Source organism: Wallemia ichthyophaga, assembly GCF_000400465.1.
Source record: "Wallemia ichthyophaga EXF-994 unplaced genomic scaffold scaffold6, whole genome shotgun sequence".
Classification (NCBI taxonomy): Eukaryota; Fungi; Basidiomycota; class Wallemiomycetes; order Wallemiales; family Wallemiaceae; genus Wallemia; species Wallemia ichthyophaga.
This window is the reverse complement of record NW_008806279.1, coordinates 56,482-69,257: the sequence shown is the minus strand read 5'-3', so window position 1 is coordinate 69,257 and position 12,776 is coordinate 56,482. Positions and strand designations below refer to the sequence as shown.

Genomic DNA, 12,776 nt, shown 5'->3' with positions numbered 1-12,776 from the left:
AAACACGATTAACAACCAAGACAAATACAAATGCATAAAATTTTCTATTCTGATAAGGTGTCGGGAGAAAATAGTAGGATAGCAAGTTCACAGGTTAGATGCTGTTACTGTTGATGTTTAAACAGGCCTGGTAGTATTAGTCAGTGCAACCAAAGCAACCACGGCGATCTCACCTGATGTATGATATTCATTGCCTTGATTGCATCCAATTCCTGCACGACGCACGAAATATTGATCTCAGACGCACCCTGTGAAATCATCTCGATATTGACATTCCCCGCAGCGAGCACGCTGAACATTTTTCCAGCGATACCGACAGCGTGTTTCATAGCGCGACCAACGAGAGACAAGATGGCCATATCTTCATGCACATCGACGGTCCCAATAGACTCGAGCTCTTTGACCAGTCTATCGAACGAGCGCTTGCTCGAATTCGATCCGTGGATAGCCATACTGACGTGCACTTCAGACGTGCTAATAAGATCCACACACACACCATATCTATCGAGAGTAGTGAATATCTTGGCCAGGAAGCCATGTGACATTGTCTTCCTATTCGAGTGCACGTTGAGAACTAGTATGTTGTCCTTTACGGTTACAGCTGTGGGCAATTTGCTCGATACGATGCCTGAATGCTGCGCTTTGACAGCCTCGCTTGCTTCTTCGCCAGGGTTGTGTGCGTTACGAGCGTCGTGGGCGTTGTTCGCGTCAGGGAAGATAACGGTACCAGGACCGAGTGGATTGAGGACGTTTTTTATGCGAATCGGGATGGAGGCTCTAATGACCTGGTCCATTGTGAAGGGGTGGATGACCTCGCTGCCGTAGTAAGTCAACTCAGCAGCCTCGTCTGGAGTGATGATGGGGACAAGACGAGCTGTAACGACTTTGCGGGGATCTGCGGTGAAGATACCGTCAACCTCTTTCCAAATCTGCAGCTCACCGCCATTCAAACCGACAGCACACAACGCCGCACAGAGGTCGGTGTAACCTCTCCCCACTTGCTGTAAGAGAGAACCGGGGACGGGGCCGAAGAAACCAGTGACGACGGGAACCTTACCATCACACTTGCGCAGACGCTCTCCCAGCCTCTGTGCCAGTCTGGTGTAGAAGCCTTGGTCGAGTGTAGTGTTGTTGTTGTCATCGGAGGAGCAGCCGCCTTCGACAAAAGCATCGACAACACCCTCCAAACTGACAAGCTCGTTGGGTATTCCACGATCAGCGAGTGCAGCGCAAACTAAACGACAGGCCAAACGCTCACCAAGACCAACAATAGCGTCTTTGGAACGAGGACTAATTTCGTCGATGATTTGAGCTGCGTTGAGGAATTCGCAGAGGCTGTCACAGTCAGCAGAGATATCAGCCTCAACAGATATTCTAACGTTGTCATTCTTGATCAAGTCTCTTGCCGCGCTGAAGTGCTCCTCACGGAGTATGTTGGCGGTAAGGACAAAGTCAGGTTGATCGAGCGTGCTTCTGGAGAGAGAGAGCTTTCTAAGGCTGTCGTCGAGGTTGCTATGGCTGAAGCCTGTGGGAGACGCAGATCTGGATTGCTGGGGACTGCCGAACCTGGGTCTAGTGAGGGCAGATGGAGTGCCTGGAGTTCCTGGAGCGGAAGGAGAGTTTGGGCTATTCCGCGGAGTGAGAGCCTCGGTCGCGGCTTTTAAGAGAAGATTGGTGGTGCCGGTGTCCTTGGAGGCACCGGATCTAGCGCTACAAACGAGAACGACGTTTGAAGCAGGGAAGTATTGGGGGACGATGTGGTCAACGATGGAATCAAGAGCCCTGCCAATGGAAGTACCACCAAATTTCTGTATAATCCAGTTTGGTGGGGAGTGAGTCATGGTGGTAGCTGGACAACCGCCATCTAGGAATCTATCAATGGTCGAGAGTGAAGGAATACACAGGCTGCTCGAATGCAAGCCAGTTAAGGGAATCCTTGTGTTAGATAGAGGAGATGGCCGTATAATTGAAATACACGGGAATATCTTTGATGGCGATCAGGGCAAGAAGTATGCAAAGGCGTGTAGAAATATTATTTGGTCGATCACAGACAATCTCAGGGAGGTGGAGGAGACTGAGTCTGTGAGTTTGGCCTTTCCTTGTCGTGATTACCTGTTGAATGAGCCACCGTAGCAAGACATAAAGCTGGTAAGGATTAGGAATAAGAAGCACGAAATTATCTTGTCTAGTGGTTAGTGTGGATGGCTTGTTATTTGCTAGAGTGGCTGACTTGATTTCTGCAGATGGAAACTATCTATTAATATGTGTACAAGATCCAATGACTTGAAATGTAATTGAAATGACTTGAATTTGCTTGAGACAATTAAGAATTACTAGGAATTACTAGGAATTACTGAGATACCTTGTAATCCTTTGAATTCACTTTACTCTCAGATATCCGTTCTAAACTGACACAGACACTACGGTTTCTCTAGCAGCTTCACAGCCACCTAAGCCTACCAGCAGGAATCTACAGATGGATTCAATTCATCATTGAGTAATTGTGATTGACCTGATGGCCGTTGTGTTGAGCAATTCAACTTGTACCAGTCCACCAATCAACCAAATGTGAGAATATTCTTGTAAAAAGAATAAAATCTCACTCAAACAATCCTCTAGGGCCACTCCTGCAGCTAGAAAACGTCTAATGAAGGAGAATATCGCGATGGAGGACCAGCCACCTCCATTTGGTTTCGCTAGGCCCGATGAGAGGGACATACTCAAGTGGCATTATGTTCTGCGTGGTCCGCCAGATAGTGATTATACTGGAGGAGAGTATCATGGTGTGTTTCCTTTATCCGCTTATATCCCGTTCAACTTGCCCAGGCACCCTCTCGTTCCCCGCGCAATACCCATTCAAACCGCCTGAAATTAAAATGATTACGCCTTCAGGGAGGTTTCAAGTAAATACCAGCATCTGCACCACCTTCTCTTCGTTCCATCCCGCCTCTTGGAATCCAGCATGGAGTGTTGCGAGTATTCTGACCGGTTTACTTTCTTTCTTTCTAGACGATGAGATTGGCACTGGGGGGATTCATTCGACGCGTTCAGAGAGGCTGCTGATGGCGTCCAAGTCGAGAAGCGTAAACAGGCAAAACAAGCAATTCGCAGAGGTGTTTTCTGATCTAATTGAGCCACACGCCAGTCCATCTCTCGATGAGATATTAGACAAGGCTGCTCCTCATCCGCTCGTGCCGCCTTCGCCGTCCCCGGCGCACCCAACACTCACCCACCACTCACCATCGAATCCACAACGCAGTCTCTGGGATAAATGGCGCTGGGCCCTCCTTCTGCTCTTAGCCGTCGTAATATCTAGAATATCCCATCATTAGCTGGTGTATTTGTGTATTTTGTATTGCTCCCCATAAATCCATCTTGGTCTCAAACCACCATGTTCATTGCACGCAGAGCACTCAGACTCCCAGCACACGCTCAACGTAGATACGCCTCCTCCAGCACTCCCAGAGGCGCTGATGGAATCGTTGTCCCCGTCGAAGGCGAATCCGGCTTCATGCATAAGAGAGCAGCGACGAGTGAACACGCACACGGTGAGCTTGATAAGCGCAGTTTATACCCAATTTCTCATATTCTCCTCAGAATCGAGTGAATTGTGGAGAAAGATCTCACTCTACGTCGCTCTCCCTGGGTGTGAGTGCTCAGCGTGCACCAGCCACCGTTTCTAACCACCGTTTCTAACTGCCATCAGGTCTCCTCGGCGCTCTCTGGACCAAGAACCTCGAAGAAGCCCACGAGGCTCACCACCACCACGTCGTCGAAGAAAACGGCGGCGAGGAGCCGGAGAAGGTCGCCTACCCTTACCTCCGCAAACTCGAAAAGACTTTCCCTTGGGGTGAGAAGCCGCTGTTCAACACTCTGCTCGGGCAGGACTAAGAGATGCATTGTCTTCTATTTCTATTTCTACACTCTACTCTATACTCTACACTCGTCATACTCCACATACGCCCCTTTGCTCCGGCATAGCCCAATCAGGTCTCTCCACAGCGCGCTTTCTCTGCCAGCACCGACGACACCTTTCACCAGAGTGCTTGCATTCCCCGCGACCATGAGGCAGCGTTTCGCCCGAGTGAGGCCGACATTAGCGCGACGAGGGTCGTCCAAGAACCCAATAAACCCGCGCTCATTAGAGCGTGTTAACGAGAGTATAATCACCTGCTTCTCGCGCCCCTCAAACCCATCGACCGTCTTAACCTCGATGTCAGCGAGCTCGTGCAAGCGCTGTGCCCCGAGTACGCCCTCGAACTGTCGCCGCCAGTGCGCGTCGCGGTTGAGCAGATGCAGCAACTCGAGTGTCTGCGCGACATACGGGCTAACGATACCTATATCGCACCCGCGTATATCCATATTCTGTTTGAATAAATCGGTAACTAGCCCCATTATCACACCTGCCTCCCCCTCGTTAAGCGTTGACTCCCCGTCGCGCGTCTCCGTGTGCTCGTGGTTCACAAAAGCAAGCGCTGCCCCGTCGCGCAGGTATGCGGAACGCGGGGGTTTGTATGCGGGGAGTAGGTGGCCACTACTGCCACCATTGCTAGCATCCACACTCCTTCGCATGCATCCATCCACCAGCTGACTGTCGTAGAAAATGGTGTTGGGAATAGAGCTGAGATCGGGGTGCATGCGGTACTGCACGTCGAGCATCACTGAAGGCACGCTACTAGTCTCAATGAGGCGCTCGAACAACGAAACAGACAAACCCTGTCTGGAAGCCTCCTCAGATGTGATAATTGGCGCTAGCTGTTTATGGTCCCCTATTATCGACATGTGCGAACACCCCTTCATGAGCGGGATTAGCGTGGTGGGCTCAGTAGCCTGGCTCGCCTCGTCTATAAACACTATTGGGAAATCTACACTTGATAGCTCCCGCGCATTTCCACCTATGCACGTCGCACACACTACATCCGCATTGCGGATTATGTCTTGTTGCATCTCCCGTACTATCCGCCCTGCGGTTCGTCTCTGTTGGCGCGCTTCTTCATAGAGCTGTTCTGCAGTGCAACAATAACATAGGATAGGAAAAAAGTGAGTTGGATTAAACTCTACTCACACTTCACCCACCTTTCATCAGACTAGAAGTGGCATTAGCCGTCGAATTCGTCGAAGCTGCACGTCTGAATAGCCCTTCGCTCCTATATCGCGCGTGTTTGACATGCGTGTAGCGCGGATGAGCCTCGACTTGTGCTGCGAGAGTGTGGGTATGAAGCTCAGGCGCTACTCTGCTGACATGCCCCAGACGGGTTATTTTCATCCCCGCCGCAGATAGGATAGACGCAATGTTGTCGGTGGCGACGTTGGTGTATGCGGCGATGAGGATGGGGTGGGGGATATGAAAGTGCTGCTTCATCAGAGCGATGCTGTGCGAGATAGTCGCCGTCTTGCCCGTCCCTGGTGGTCCTTGTATGAGTGAGGCCCGGTTGCCAATCATTAGCGCTACCGCTTGGATCTGCCGCGCATTCAGTGATAGCTCGGGATCTCCCTCTATAGCGAGTGGATCTGCACGCGAGTAACGTAATGCCCAGCTTCGCATCCAGCAGTCATTCGCGAAAATACCTTGATAGTTTGTGTTGGTGGTGTTGGCAGAATTGCCAGTATTCAGGATAACATCACACAGATGCGTCCCTTTAAGCGCACTATCAGACACCTTGGCCTGCTCTACTGGATCGAGACAGAGCGATTCGAGCGCCTCCAAAGAGCGTTTGTAGAGGACATCTGCGAGTGCCATATCGATTCTGTACCTGGCATCGGCAGTGATAGGGACGCGTCTGTCAAACAGGAGCTGTATGTGTGTGGGCGAGACTGAATCGACGGTTCCTGACCATTTTCGGGGGACATCGGAGGCATTTGCATTTGCATTTGCATCCACCTCACTCAACTCACTTAACTCGCTCAACGTGACAGTCTCACCCTTCCTGAATCTGTGAGAGGGCAGCAAATGACCCGGATTGAGCTGAAAAATGGCACTGGGTTTCCCCCACTTCCTCCTGGCGTGGCAAGCACTCAAGTCAGTAATGACATAGCCCTCTTGCTTCAGTTTGTCAAGTGGCCACTCATGCATCCTGTTATTGAATTTGTGCTCACTCGCTTGCTGCTCCAGCTTGACTAGCCCTTTAAACCGCCCTACGTACTCGTTGACGCGGTGGTAGAATGGCTGGCTGGGGCGAATGAACTTTTTGTGAGGTGTGCGGCGTGTGGGTGTTGGTGGCGGCGTGGCTGCGTGTTCCCCCGTGGCTGCGTCTACTGCTGTCGGCTTATCTACCAACTTCAACGTCTGTATGGCATGGAGATTGCTGGTGGATCTGGGCTTTGCCAGGAAGGGCCAAGCATAGCGGGAGGAGTGGAGGCTGTCCGTGCTCACCCATCGCCGTAGAGCTTTATCTGTTGGTGGCTTTGGTGACTTTGGTGGCTTTGGGAATAGAGAAGCCATGGTGGTACGAGTGGAAGAGTGGATTGAATAGCGCAACGGTTATTACTGCGTATATACCTCAATACACCCCGTTAGCGCCTTCTATTTCAAATCCCTGATCTCCCTCAATGTCTTCTCCCTTGACATCTCCACCAACTTCACCCAAAATAATCCCAAACACAGCAAACATACGCGTAAATTATTAGATTATACAATATAAAAGACATTTCTGTGTTTTACTTTTTATTTTTATTTTTTAAAACGCGTTTCCCTCTCTGCAACTTACGCTCAAGAGCAGATGGATATATTCCAATCTGGTGATGCGAGCCAGCCAACGCAATTTAAGCTCAATCCAGTGCCACCAGATAATCTCGGTGAAAAGCAATTGCGCCGTCAGCTCGCGCATCTTCTCGCGCAGAAGGACACGCAGCTCGCAAATACAGGCAGATTGGGGGAATCTCTGCTTAAACAGCGTCAAGAATTATCTGGGCTTATTGAAGGTGTAGACAGCAATCCCGACGACCCCAATGACCCCAATTACGCTGACAAGGTGGAAGAATTGAGAGCGACAGTGATGAAATTGGAGAGCGAGCACAATCAGAGTGAACACAACTCAGTTAATTCACCTGCAAATACCTCAGACTCTACTATCATCCCCACTCTCCCTTCCACCTCCTCATTCGCTCTCAGCACAGCTGCCAACTCCCCACAACCATTCGCTGTACCCACAGCACCAGCACACAAGAATCAGTCCCATAGAAGATCGCGTAATGCAGCGCACAGGTCAGACGATGTTGAATTCGCTGCTGAGATTGGCCAGCATTTGTTAATAGAAGTGAGACGTCTACAGAGTCTGATCAGTGAACGCGACGATACTATCAAAAATCTTCAATTAGATAAGGAGCACACGCACGCAAAACATGACGATCTCCTCCTTCGTCTCAACTCGCTCGAACAGACAGTCGATAGGTTCAAAGAAGACAACTGGAATCTCGAAATGCAAAACCAGGAGCTGTACACAAGTAACACAAACCATCAGGACTCACTCACCAAACTTGAAGCTGAGCGCAACAAACTTACTAAGTCCCTCTCGCTCTCGAGAGACTCCCTCGAAGAACGGCGCCAAGATAGCGAGAAACTGAACCAATCACTCGAGCAACTTAAACAAAAATACGAGACAGAAACAGCTCTCGCTAGGAAAGACCGAGCAACAGCAACGCGTGAAAAGGGTGATTTAGCCAGTGCGGTTGAGAGTGCCAAGAAGGAGATCGACAGATTAGAGAAGGAGGGTCGAGCGAAGCGTGTACGCAACCATTCCAACGACGTCAGCATGAACAATACGATGTATGACAACGATTTCAGCCGCAGATTCAACACCGACGCAGAATTCGACCCCGATCGCAGCGATTTCGGTCATCCAGGGGAGTATCATCCCACGCAGGGCCTCCTCGATGAGATCTTCGAGGAAAGCGACTCAGCTGGTAGACGTAGACATACGGGTAACTTCAGCCTGCCCGTCTTCGATTCACCCAGACCACCTCGCGTTAACACTAACGATGCTAATATGACCCCAGGTGGCGCTCGCACCGCTACTGCTCTCGCTTCCGAAAATGAAACCCTACGCGTCGCTTATGGGAACAAAGAGAGAGTTATTGCTGGCCTGCAGAGACAATTGCGCAACGAAAAAGGTCATATCATCGAATATAAACGCAAATTGGCCCTGTCTCAAAGAGGGCCGGACGAAGGTGTTGAGGATAGTGAGAGTGATGAGAGTGGTGATAATAGCGATGAGGAGAAGGAGGAGCAAGTTAACGTCAGCCAGAGCAGCCCAACCAATCTACAATCCAAGAACAAAGGCAAACCAAGCAAATCACGCGCTTCTAAACTTCGTAAGTCTGCCTTGACTGATAAGCACGATAAGTATGATAGAAGTGATGTTATTGAGGTGAGTTGAGAGTACTGCCAAATATGTGTACGCACATAACTAACTCCAAACAGCTCGATGACACCAGTCAAACATCAATTCAGCTCCCTGAATTCGAAACAGATGCCTCTCACTCACCTGACCAGAATGATGATAATAACGACGATGACGACCTCGATCCGCTTTTCGCTTCACACTCGCCAGTCAAACAACCAAGCAGCACATCAGCGACAGGGACTCAACAGGAGAGTAGCTCAGAAGAAGATAGCAATTATAATACCAATACCAATATCTCCCAAGCTAACGTCTCCATGTCGTCGTTGGGTAGGAGACGCGGCAGAGCTGTCAAGAACAAACTGAGCGCTAGCGGTCTCCGTGATTCTTTCATTCCACCTTCTCAGCCTACCTCACACAAGACTAACCTCGCTGATTCTTCTCAGTTGGGTGGTGTGCAAGACCGCGTTATTGAGAAGATTGTAGAGAAGGAGGTGCCTGTTGAGAGCATCGTTGAGAAGGAGGTTGAGAAAATCATCGAGGTTCCAGTCGAAAAACTCGTGGAGGTCCCAGTCGAAAGGATCTTAGAGGTTCCAGTTGAAAAAATCGTCCAAGTCCCGGTAGAAACGATCGTCGAAGTTCCAGTAGAAAAGATCGTTGAGGTCCCAGTAGAAAAGATCGTCGAGGTGCCTGTGGAGAAGAAGGTTGAGGTGCCTGTGGAGAAGATAGTCGAGGTACCTGTAGAGAAAATAGTAGAAGTACCTATCGAGAAGATCGTTGAAAAGGTTGTCGAGGTACCTGTAGAAAAGATAGTCGAGGTACCTGTAGAGAAAATAGTAGAAGTACCTATCGAGAAGATCGTTGAAAAGGTTGTCGAGGTACCTGTAGAAAAGATAGTCGAGGTACCTGTAGAGAAAATAGTAGAAGTACCTATCGAGAAGATCGTTGAAAAGGTTGTCGAGGTACCTGTAGAAAAGATAGTCGAGGTACCTGTAGAGAAAATAGTAGAAGTACCTATCGAGAAGATCGTTGAAAAGGTTGTCGAGGTACCTGTAGAAAAGATAGTCGAGGTACCTGTAGAGAAAATAGTAGAAGTACCTATCGAGAAGATCGTTGAAAAGGTTGTCGAGGTACCTGTAGAAAAGATAGTCGAGGTACCTGTAGAGAAAATAGTAGAAGTACCTATCGAGAAGATCGTTGAAAAGGTTGTCGAGGTACCTGTAGAAAAGATAGTCGAGGTACCTGTAGAGAAAATAGTAGAAGTACCTATCGAGAAGATCGTTGAAAAGGTTGTCGAGGTACCTGTAGAAAAGATAGTCGAGGTACCTGTAGAGAAAATAGTAGAAGTACCTATCGAGAAGATCGTTGAAAAGGTTGTCGAGGTACCTGTAGAAAAGATAGTCGAGGTACCTGTAGAGAAAATAGTAGAAGTACCTATCGAGAAGATCGTTGAAAAGGTTGTCGAGGTACCTGTAGAAAAGATAGTCGAGGTACCTGTAGAGAAAATAGTAGAAGTACCTATCGAGAAGATCGTTGAAAAGGTTGTCGAGGTACCTGTAGAAAAGATAGTCGAGGTACCTGTAGAGAAAATAGTAGAAGTACCTATCGAGAAGATCGTTGAAAAGGTTGTCGAGGTTCCTGTAGAGAAGACAGTCGAGGTACCTTTCGAAAAGATCATCGAAGTACCAGTAGAGAAGATTGTCGAGAAGACTGTCGAGATACCAGTTGAGAAGATCATAGAAATACCCAAGGAAATCGAAGTCGAGAAGATCGTTGAGCGCGTCGTCGAGAAGCCTATCGAAATTGTTGTCGAAAAGCAGCTCAAACCAGACGAACGCGTCATCGAGAAAGAGGTACCTGTGGAGAAACTCGTTGAAAAGATTGTGGAGAAGAAAGTTGAGGTGCCCGTTGAAGTTCCTGTGGAGGTAAGTCAAATTCCCATCACCAGTTAAATCTTACACGTTACAGAAAATCGTCGAAAACGTTGTTGAAAAGATGATTGAAGTACCAGTTGAGGTACCTGTTGAAGTTCCTGTGGAAGTAAGTCAGATTTCTCTCAGCATTACAATCTCACACATCACAGAAATTTGTTGAAAAGGTCGTCGACAAGAAAGTTGAGGTGCCAATCGAGGTGCCCGTTGAGGTATGTCTTAGTATGCTTCATCTACCAGAATCCTCACAAAGCCCAGAAACTTGTCGAAAAAATTGTTGAAAAGAAGGTTGAAGTTCCAATTGAAGTACCAGTTGAGGTATGTTATTTTGTGCTACCTGCTATGCATCTCACACAGCCTAGAAAATTGTTGAGAAAATTGTTGAGAAGAAGGTTGAGGTACCCGTCGAATTATCTGTTGAAAAGAAGGTTGAAGTGCCAGTTGAGGTACCAATCGAGATTGAGGTATGTTACAGTCAGCTCCAGTCATTATACTTCTCACACGGCCCAGAAAATCGTCGAAAAGACTGTTGAAAAGAAAGTTGAGGTTCCGGTTGAGAAAATCAAACACCTCCCTGCAACGAAACCAAATACAGCCTCTGTCGGATCTCAGACACTCCAAGGCCAAACCCATCTCGGTGTACAGACCGACAATGACAATGACAACACACCACGTGTCAAGACAATTCACGTCTATCATGAACAAGAGCATCCAACATCTCCAACAAGTAAACCAAAAGCCGATCTCGAAAACCCTGATCAAACATCGGAGCACAACGTTGAGGACGTCAGCACAGCTCTATCAGACAAGCACAAGAGTGTCTCAAGAAGGGGATCTAGACAGGTTCCCGATGTTCCAAGGAGAGCCTCCTCAACTTCAGTTCAAGGTGGCTACATTGACATCATCTCTCGTTCAAGTTCTACAGCCTTGCCATACGGAGGTATGCCACCACCAAGACCAACATCACCACCGCCGCCAGAATTTATTCGTAGAGCAACTAACAGAGGCTCTCAAACCATCTCTACTGGCTCTAAGGGTAGACCTGCATTGAGGAAACAAATGTCGAACATGTCTTTCCAGAGTGCAGTCGGTAGTCAGCACAATAGTAGATCGGGTACACCGCTTTCGTCACTCGGTAGCTTCAGATCAGCCAAGCCCGGAAATACATCTACGCAATCACACAGAAGAAAGACGAGTGACTCGTTCGGTACTGTGTCGAATATCGAGCGCCGTTCTTACAGCGTGAGCTCATCTTCTGCACACTTGAGTGAGCCAAAGAGTGCTAATAATCATCTGGACGAAGATGACGAGAGCGATGAAGACAGTGTCAGCATGGCAGGCAGCAATGTACTCGGAAATACCCAACCAGATCCAATCATTCAAGCTATTACGCAAACCATGATTGGTGAGTGATGATTTTTACCTTTGACTGACCGGACTAACGATCTTTTAGGTGAATTCCTCTTCAAGTACACTCGCAAATCTATCTTAAAGGGAAATACCGGCAAGCGTCACAGAAGATACTTCTGGCTCCATCCATACAACAAGATGCTTTTCTGGAGTGAAGATGAGCAGGGTGGACCTAACGTATCCGAAACCCAGTCGAAGAGTGTTCCAATTGAGCGCGTAGAGAGCATCGATGATCCAAATCCATCTCCACCTGGCTTACATCACGAGAGTATACTTGTTTTCACTTCACAAGATCGTGAGCTCAAATTAACAGCATCAAATAGAGAGAGACACGAAATGTGGCTGAACGCACTGTCATACCTTCTTCAACGCAACTCGATAAATCCAGCACCTTACGCCGGTTCAGAGGCTAGTGGAAGGCCATCATTTAGCAGTATCGCAGAGATGGACTTCGGTTCTAAGCCGCGTAACTCAATAAGCAGCAGCGTTGGAAAGACAGCTACTGGTTATGCTGATTGGTCGTTCTCCACTGCTAAAACCAAGACAAGGTCAGCGCTATCGAATATTGGAATGGGAATGGGTACTACACCTCGTGCCAAAAAGTACTTCTCCGGCTATAGCTCATCAGCGGGTAAGAGAGCAGGTACGCCTGCATCTGAATACCTGAGAGCGAACAACGCTAGCTTCTTGGAAAGTCCATCTAGACCGAAATCAAGCGCAACTTATCGTTACAAGGATGAGAACCTCAACGATGCATCTGATGAGGGCCTTGATGACCCAAGAGTTTGTTGTGGTGGCAAACATACAGTTGCGGGCCTGCAACATGACATGAGCCACATCAATCATGCCAACCACAAAAACTCAGCTTACAGAACAGGAGCGGATTCGCCATTCTCTGTGCGCTCGCGCATGTCTGGCACAAGCACTTTCAACCGCAAACACCGCTCACAAAATTCTATATCAGGTGAGTTGATGATGCGCTGATAATTACTTTTCTCATAAGTGTTTTATAGGACATATGTCGAACCCAAAGCTTCTTGCAATTGGTTCGCAATCATCTAGCGTAAGACCAAGTCATCGCTAGTTTCTCTTTAAT

General features: G+C 48.4%; 5 protein-coding genes across 5 annotated transcripts; 3 read left to right on the top strand and 2 right to left on the bottom strand.

Annotated features, from left to right (window-relative positions):
• Positions 1-94: 94 nt before the first annotated feature.
• J056_003849 (putative aspartokinase) lies at positions 95-1,841 on the bottom strand (the record flags this gene model as incomplete). Its single annotated transcript, XM_009269058.1, has 2 exons — positions 95-127; positions 174-1,841. 2 exons carry the CDS (start codon positions 1,839-1,841, stop codon positions 95-97), a joined length of 1,701 nt encoding a protein of 566 aa, XP_009267333.1.
• A 37-nt stretch (positions 1,842-1,878) lies between these two features.
• Positions 1,879-3,332, top strand: J056_003848 (Ubiquitin-conjugating enzyme E2 6; the record flags this gene model as incomplete). The annotated part of the gene is made up of 3 exons (XM_009269057.1): positions 1,879-2,078; positions 2,620-2,783; positions 2,827-3,332. 3 exons carry the CDS (start codon positions 1,879-1,881, stop codon positions 3,330-3,332), a joined length of 870 nt encoding a protein of 289 aa, XP_009267332.1.
• A 59-nt stretch (positions 3,333-3,391) lies between these two features.
• Positions 3,392-3,891, top strand: J056_003847 (uncharacterized protein; the record flags this gene model as incomplete). The annotated part of the gene is made up of 3 exons (XM_009269056.1): positions 3,392-3,548; positions 3,598-3,648; positions 3,707-3,891. The coding sequence occupies 3 exons, from the start codon at positions 3,392-3,394 to the stop codon at positions 3,889-3,891; spliced, it is 393 nt and encodes a 130-aa protein (XP_009267331.1).
• A 39-nt stretch (positions 3,892-3,930) lies between these two features.
• Positions 3,931-6,442, bottom strand: J056_003846 (Regulator of nonsense transcripts 1-like protein; the record flags this gene model as incomplete). The annotated part of the gene is made up of 2 exons (XM_009269055.1): positions 3,931-5,006; positions 5,077-6,442. 2 exons carry the CDS (start codon positions 6,440-6,442, stop codon positions 3,931-3,933), a joined length of 2,442 nt encoding a protein of 813 aa, XP_009267330.1.
• A 277-nt stretch (positions 6,443-6,719) lies between these two features.
• On the top strand, positions 6,720-12,664 carry J056_003845 (Anucleate primary sterigmata protein A; the record flags this gene model as incomplete). Its single annotated transcript, XM_009269054.1, has 8 exons — positions 6,720-8,366; positions 8,420-10,264; positions 10,308-10,379; positions 10,423-10,482; positions 10,529-10,588; positions 10,633-10,734; positions 10,781-11,675; positions 11,724-12,664. 8 exons carry the CDS (start codon positions 6,720-6,722, stop codon positions 12,662-12,664), a joined length of 5,622 nt encoding a protein of 1,873 aa, XP_009267329.1.
• Positions 12,665-12,776: the final 112 nt, after the last annotated feature.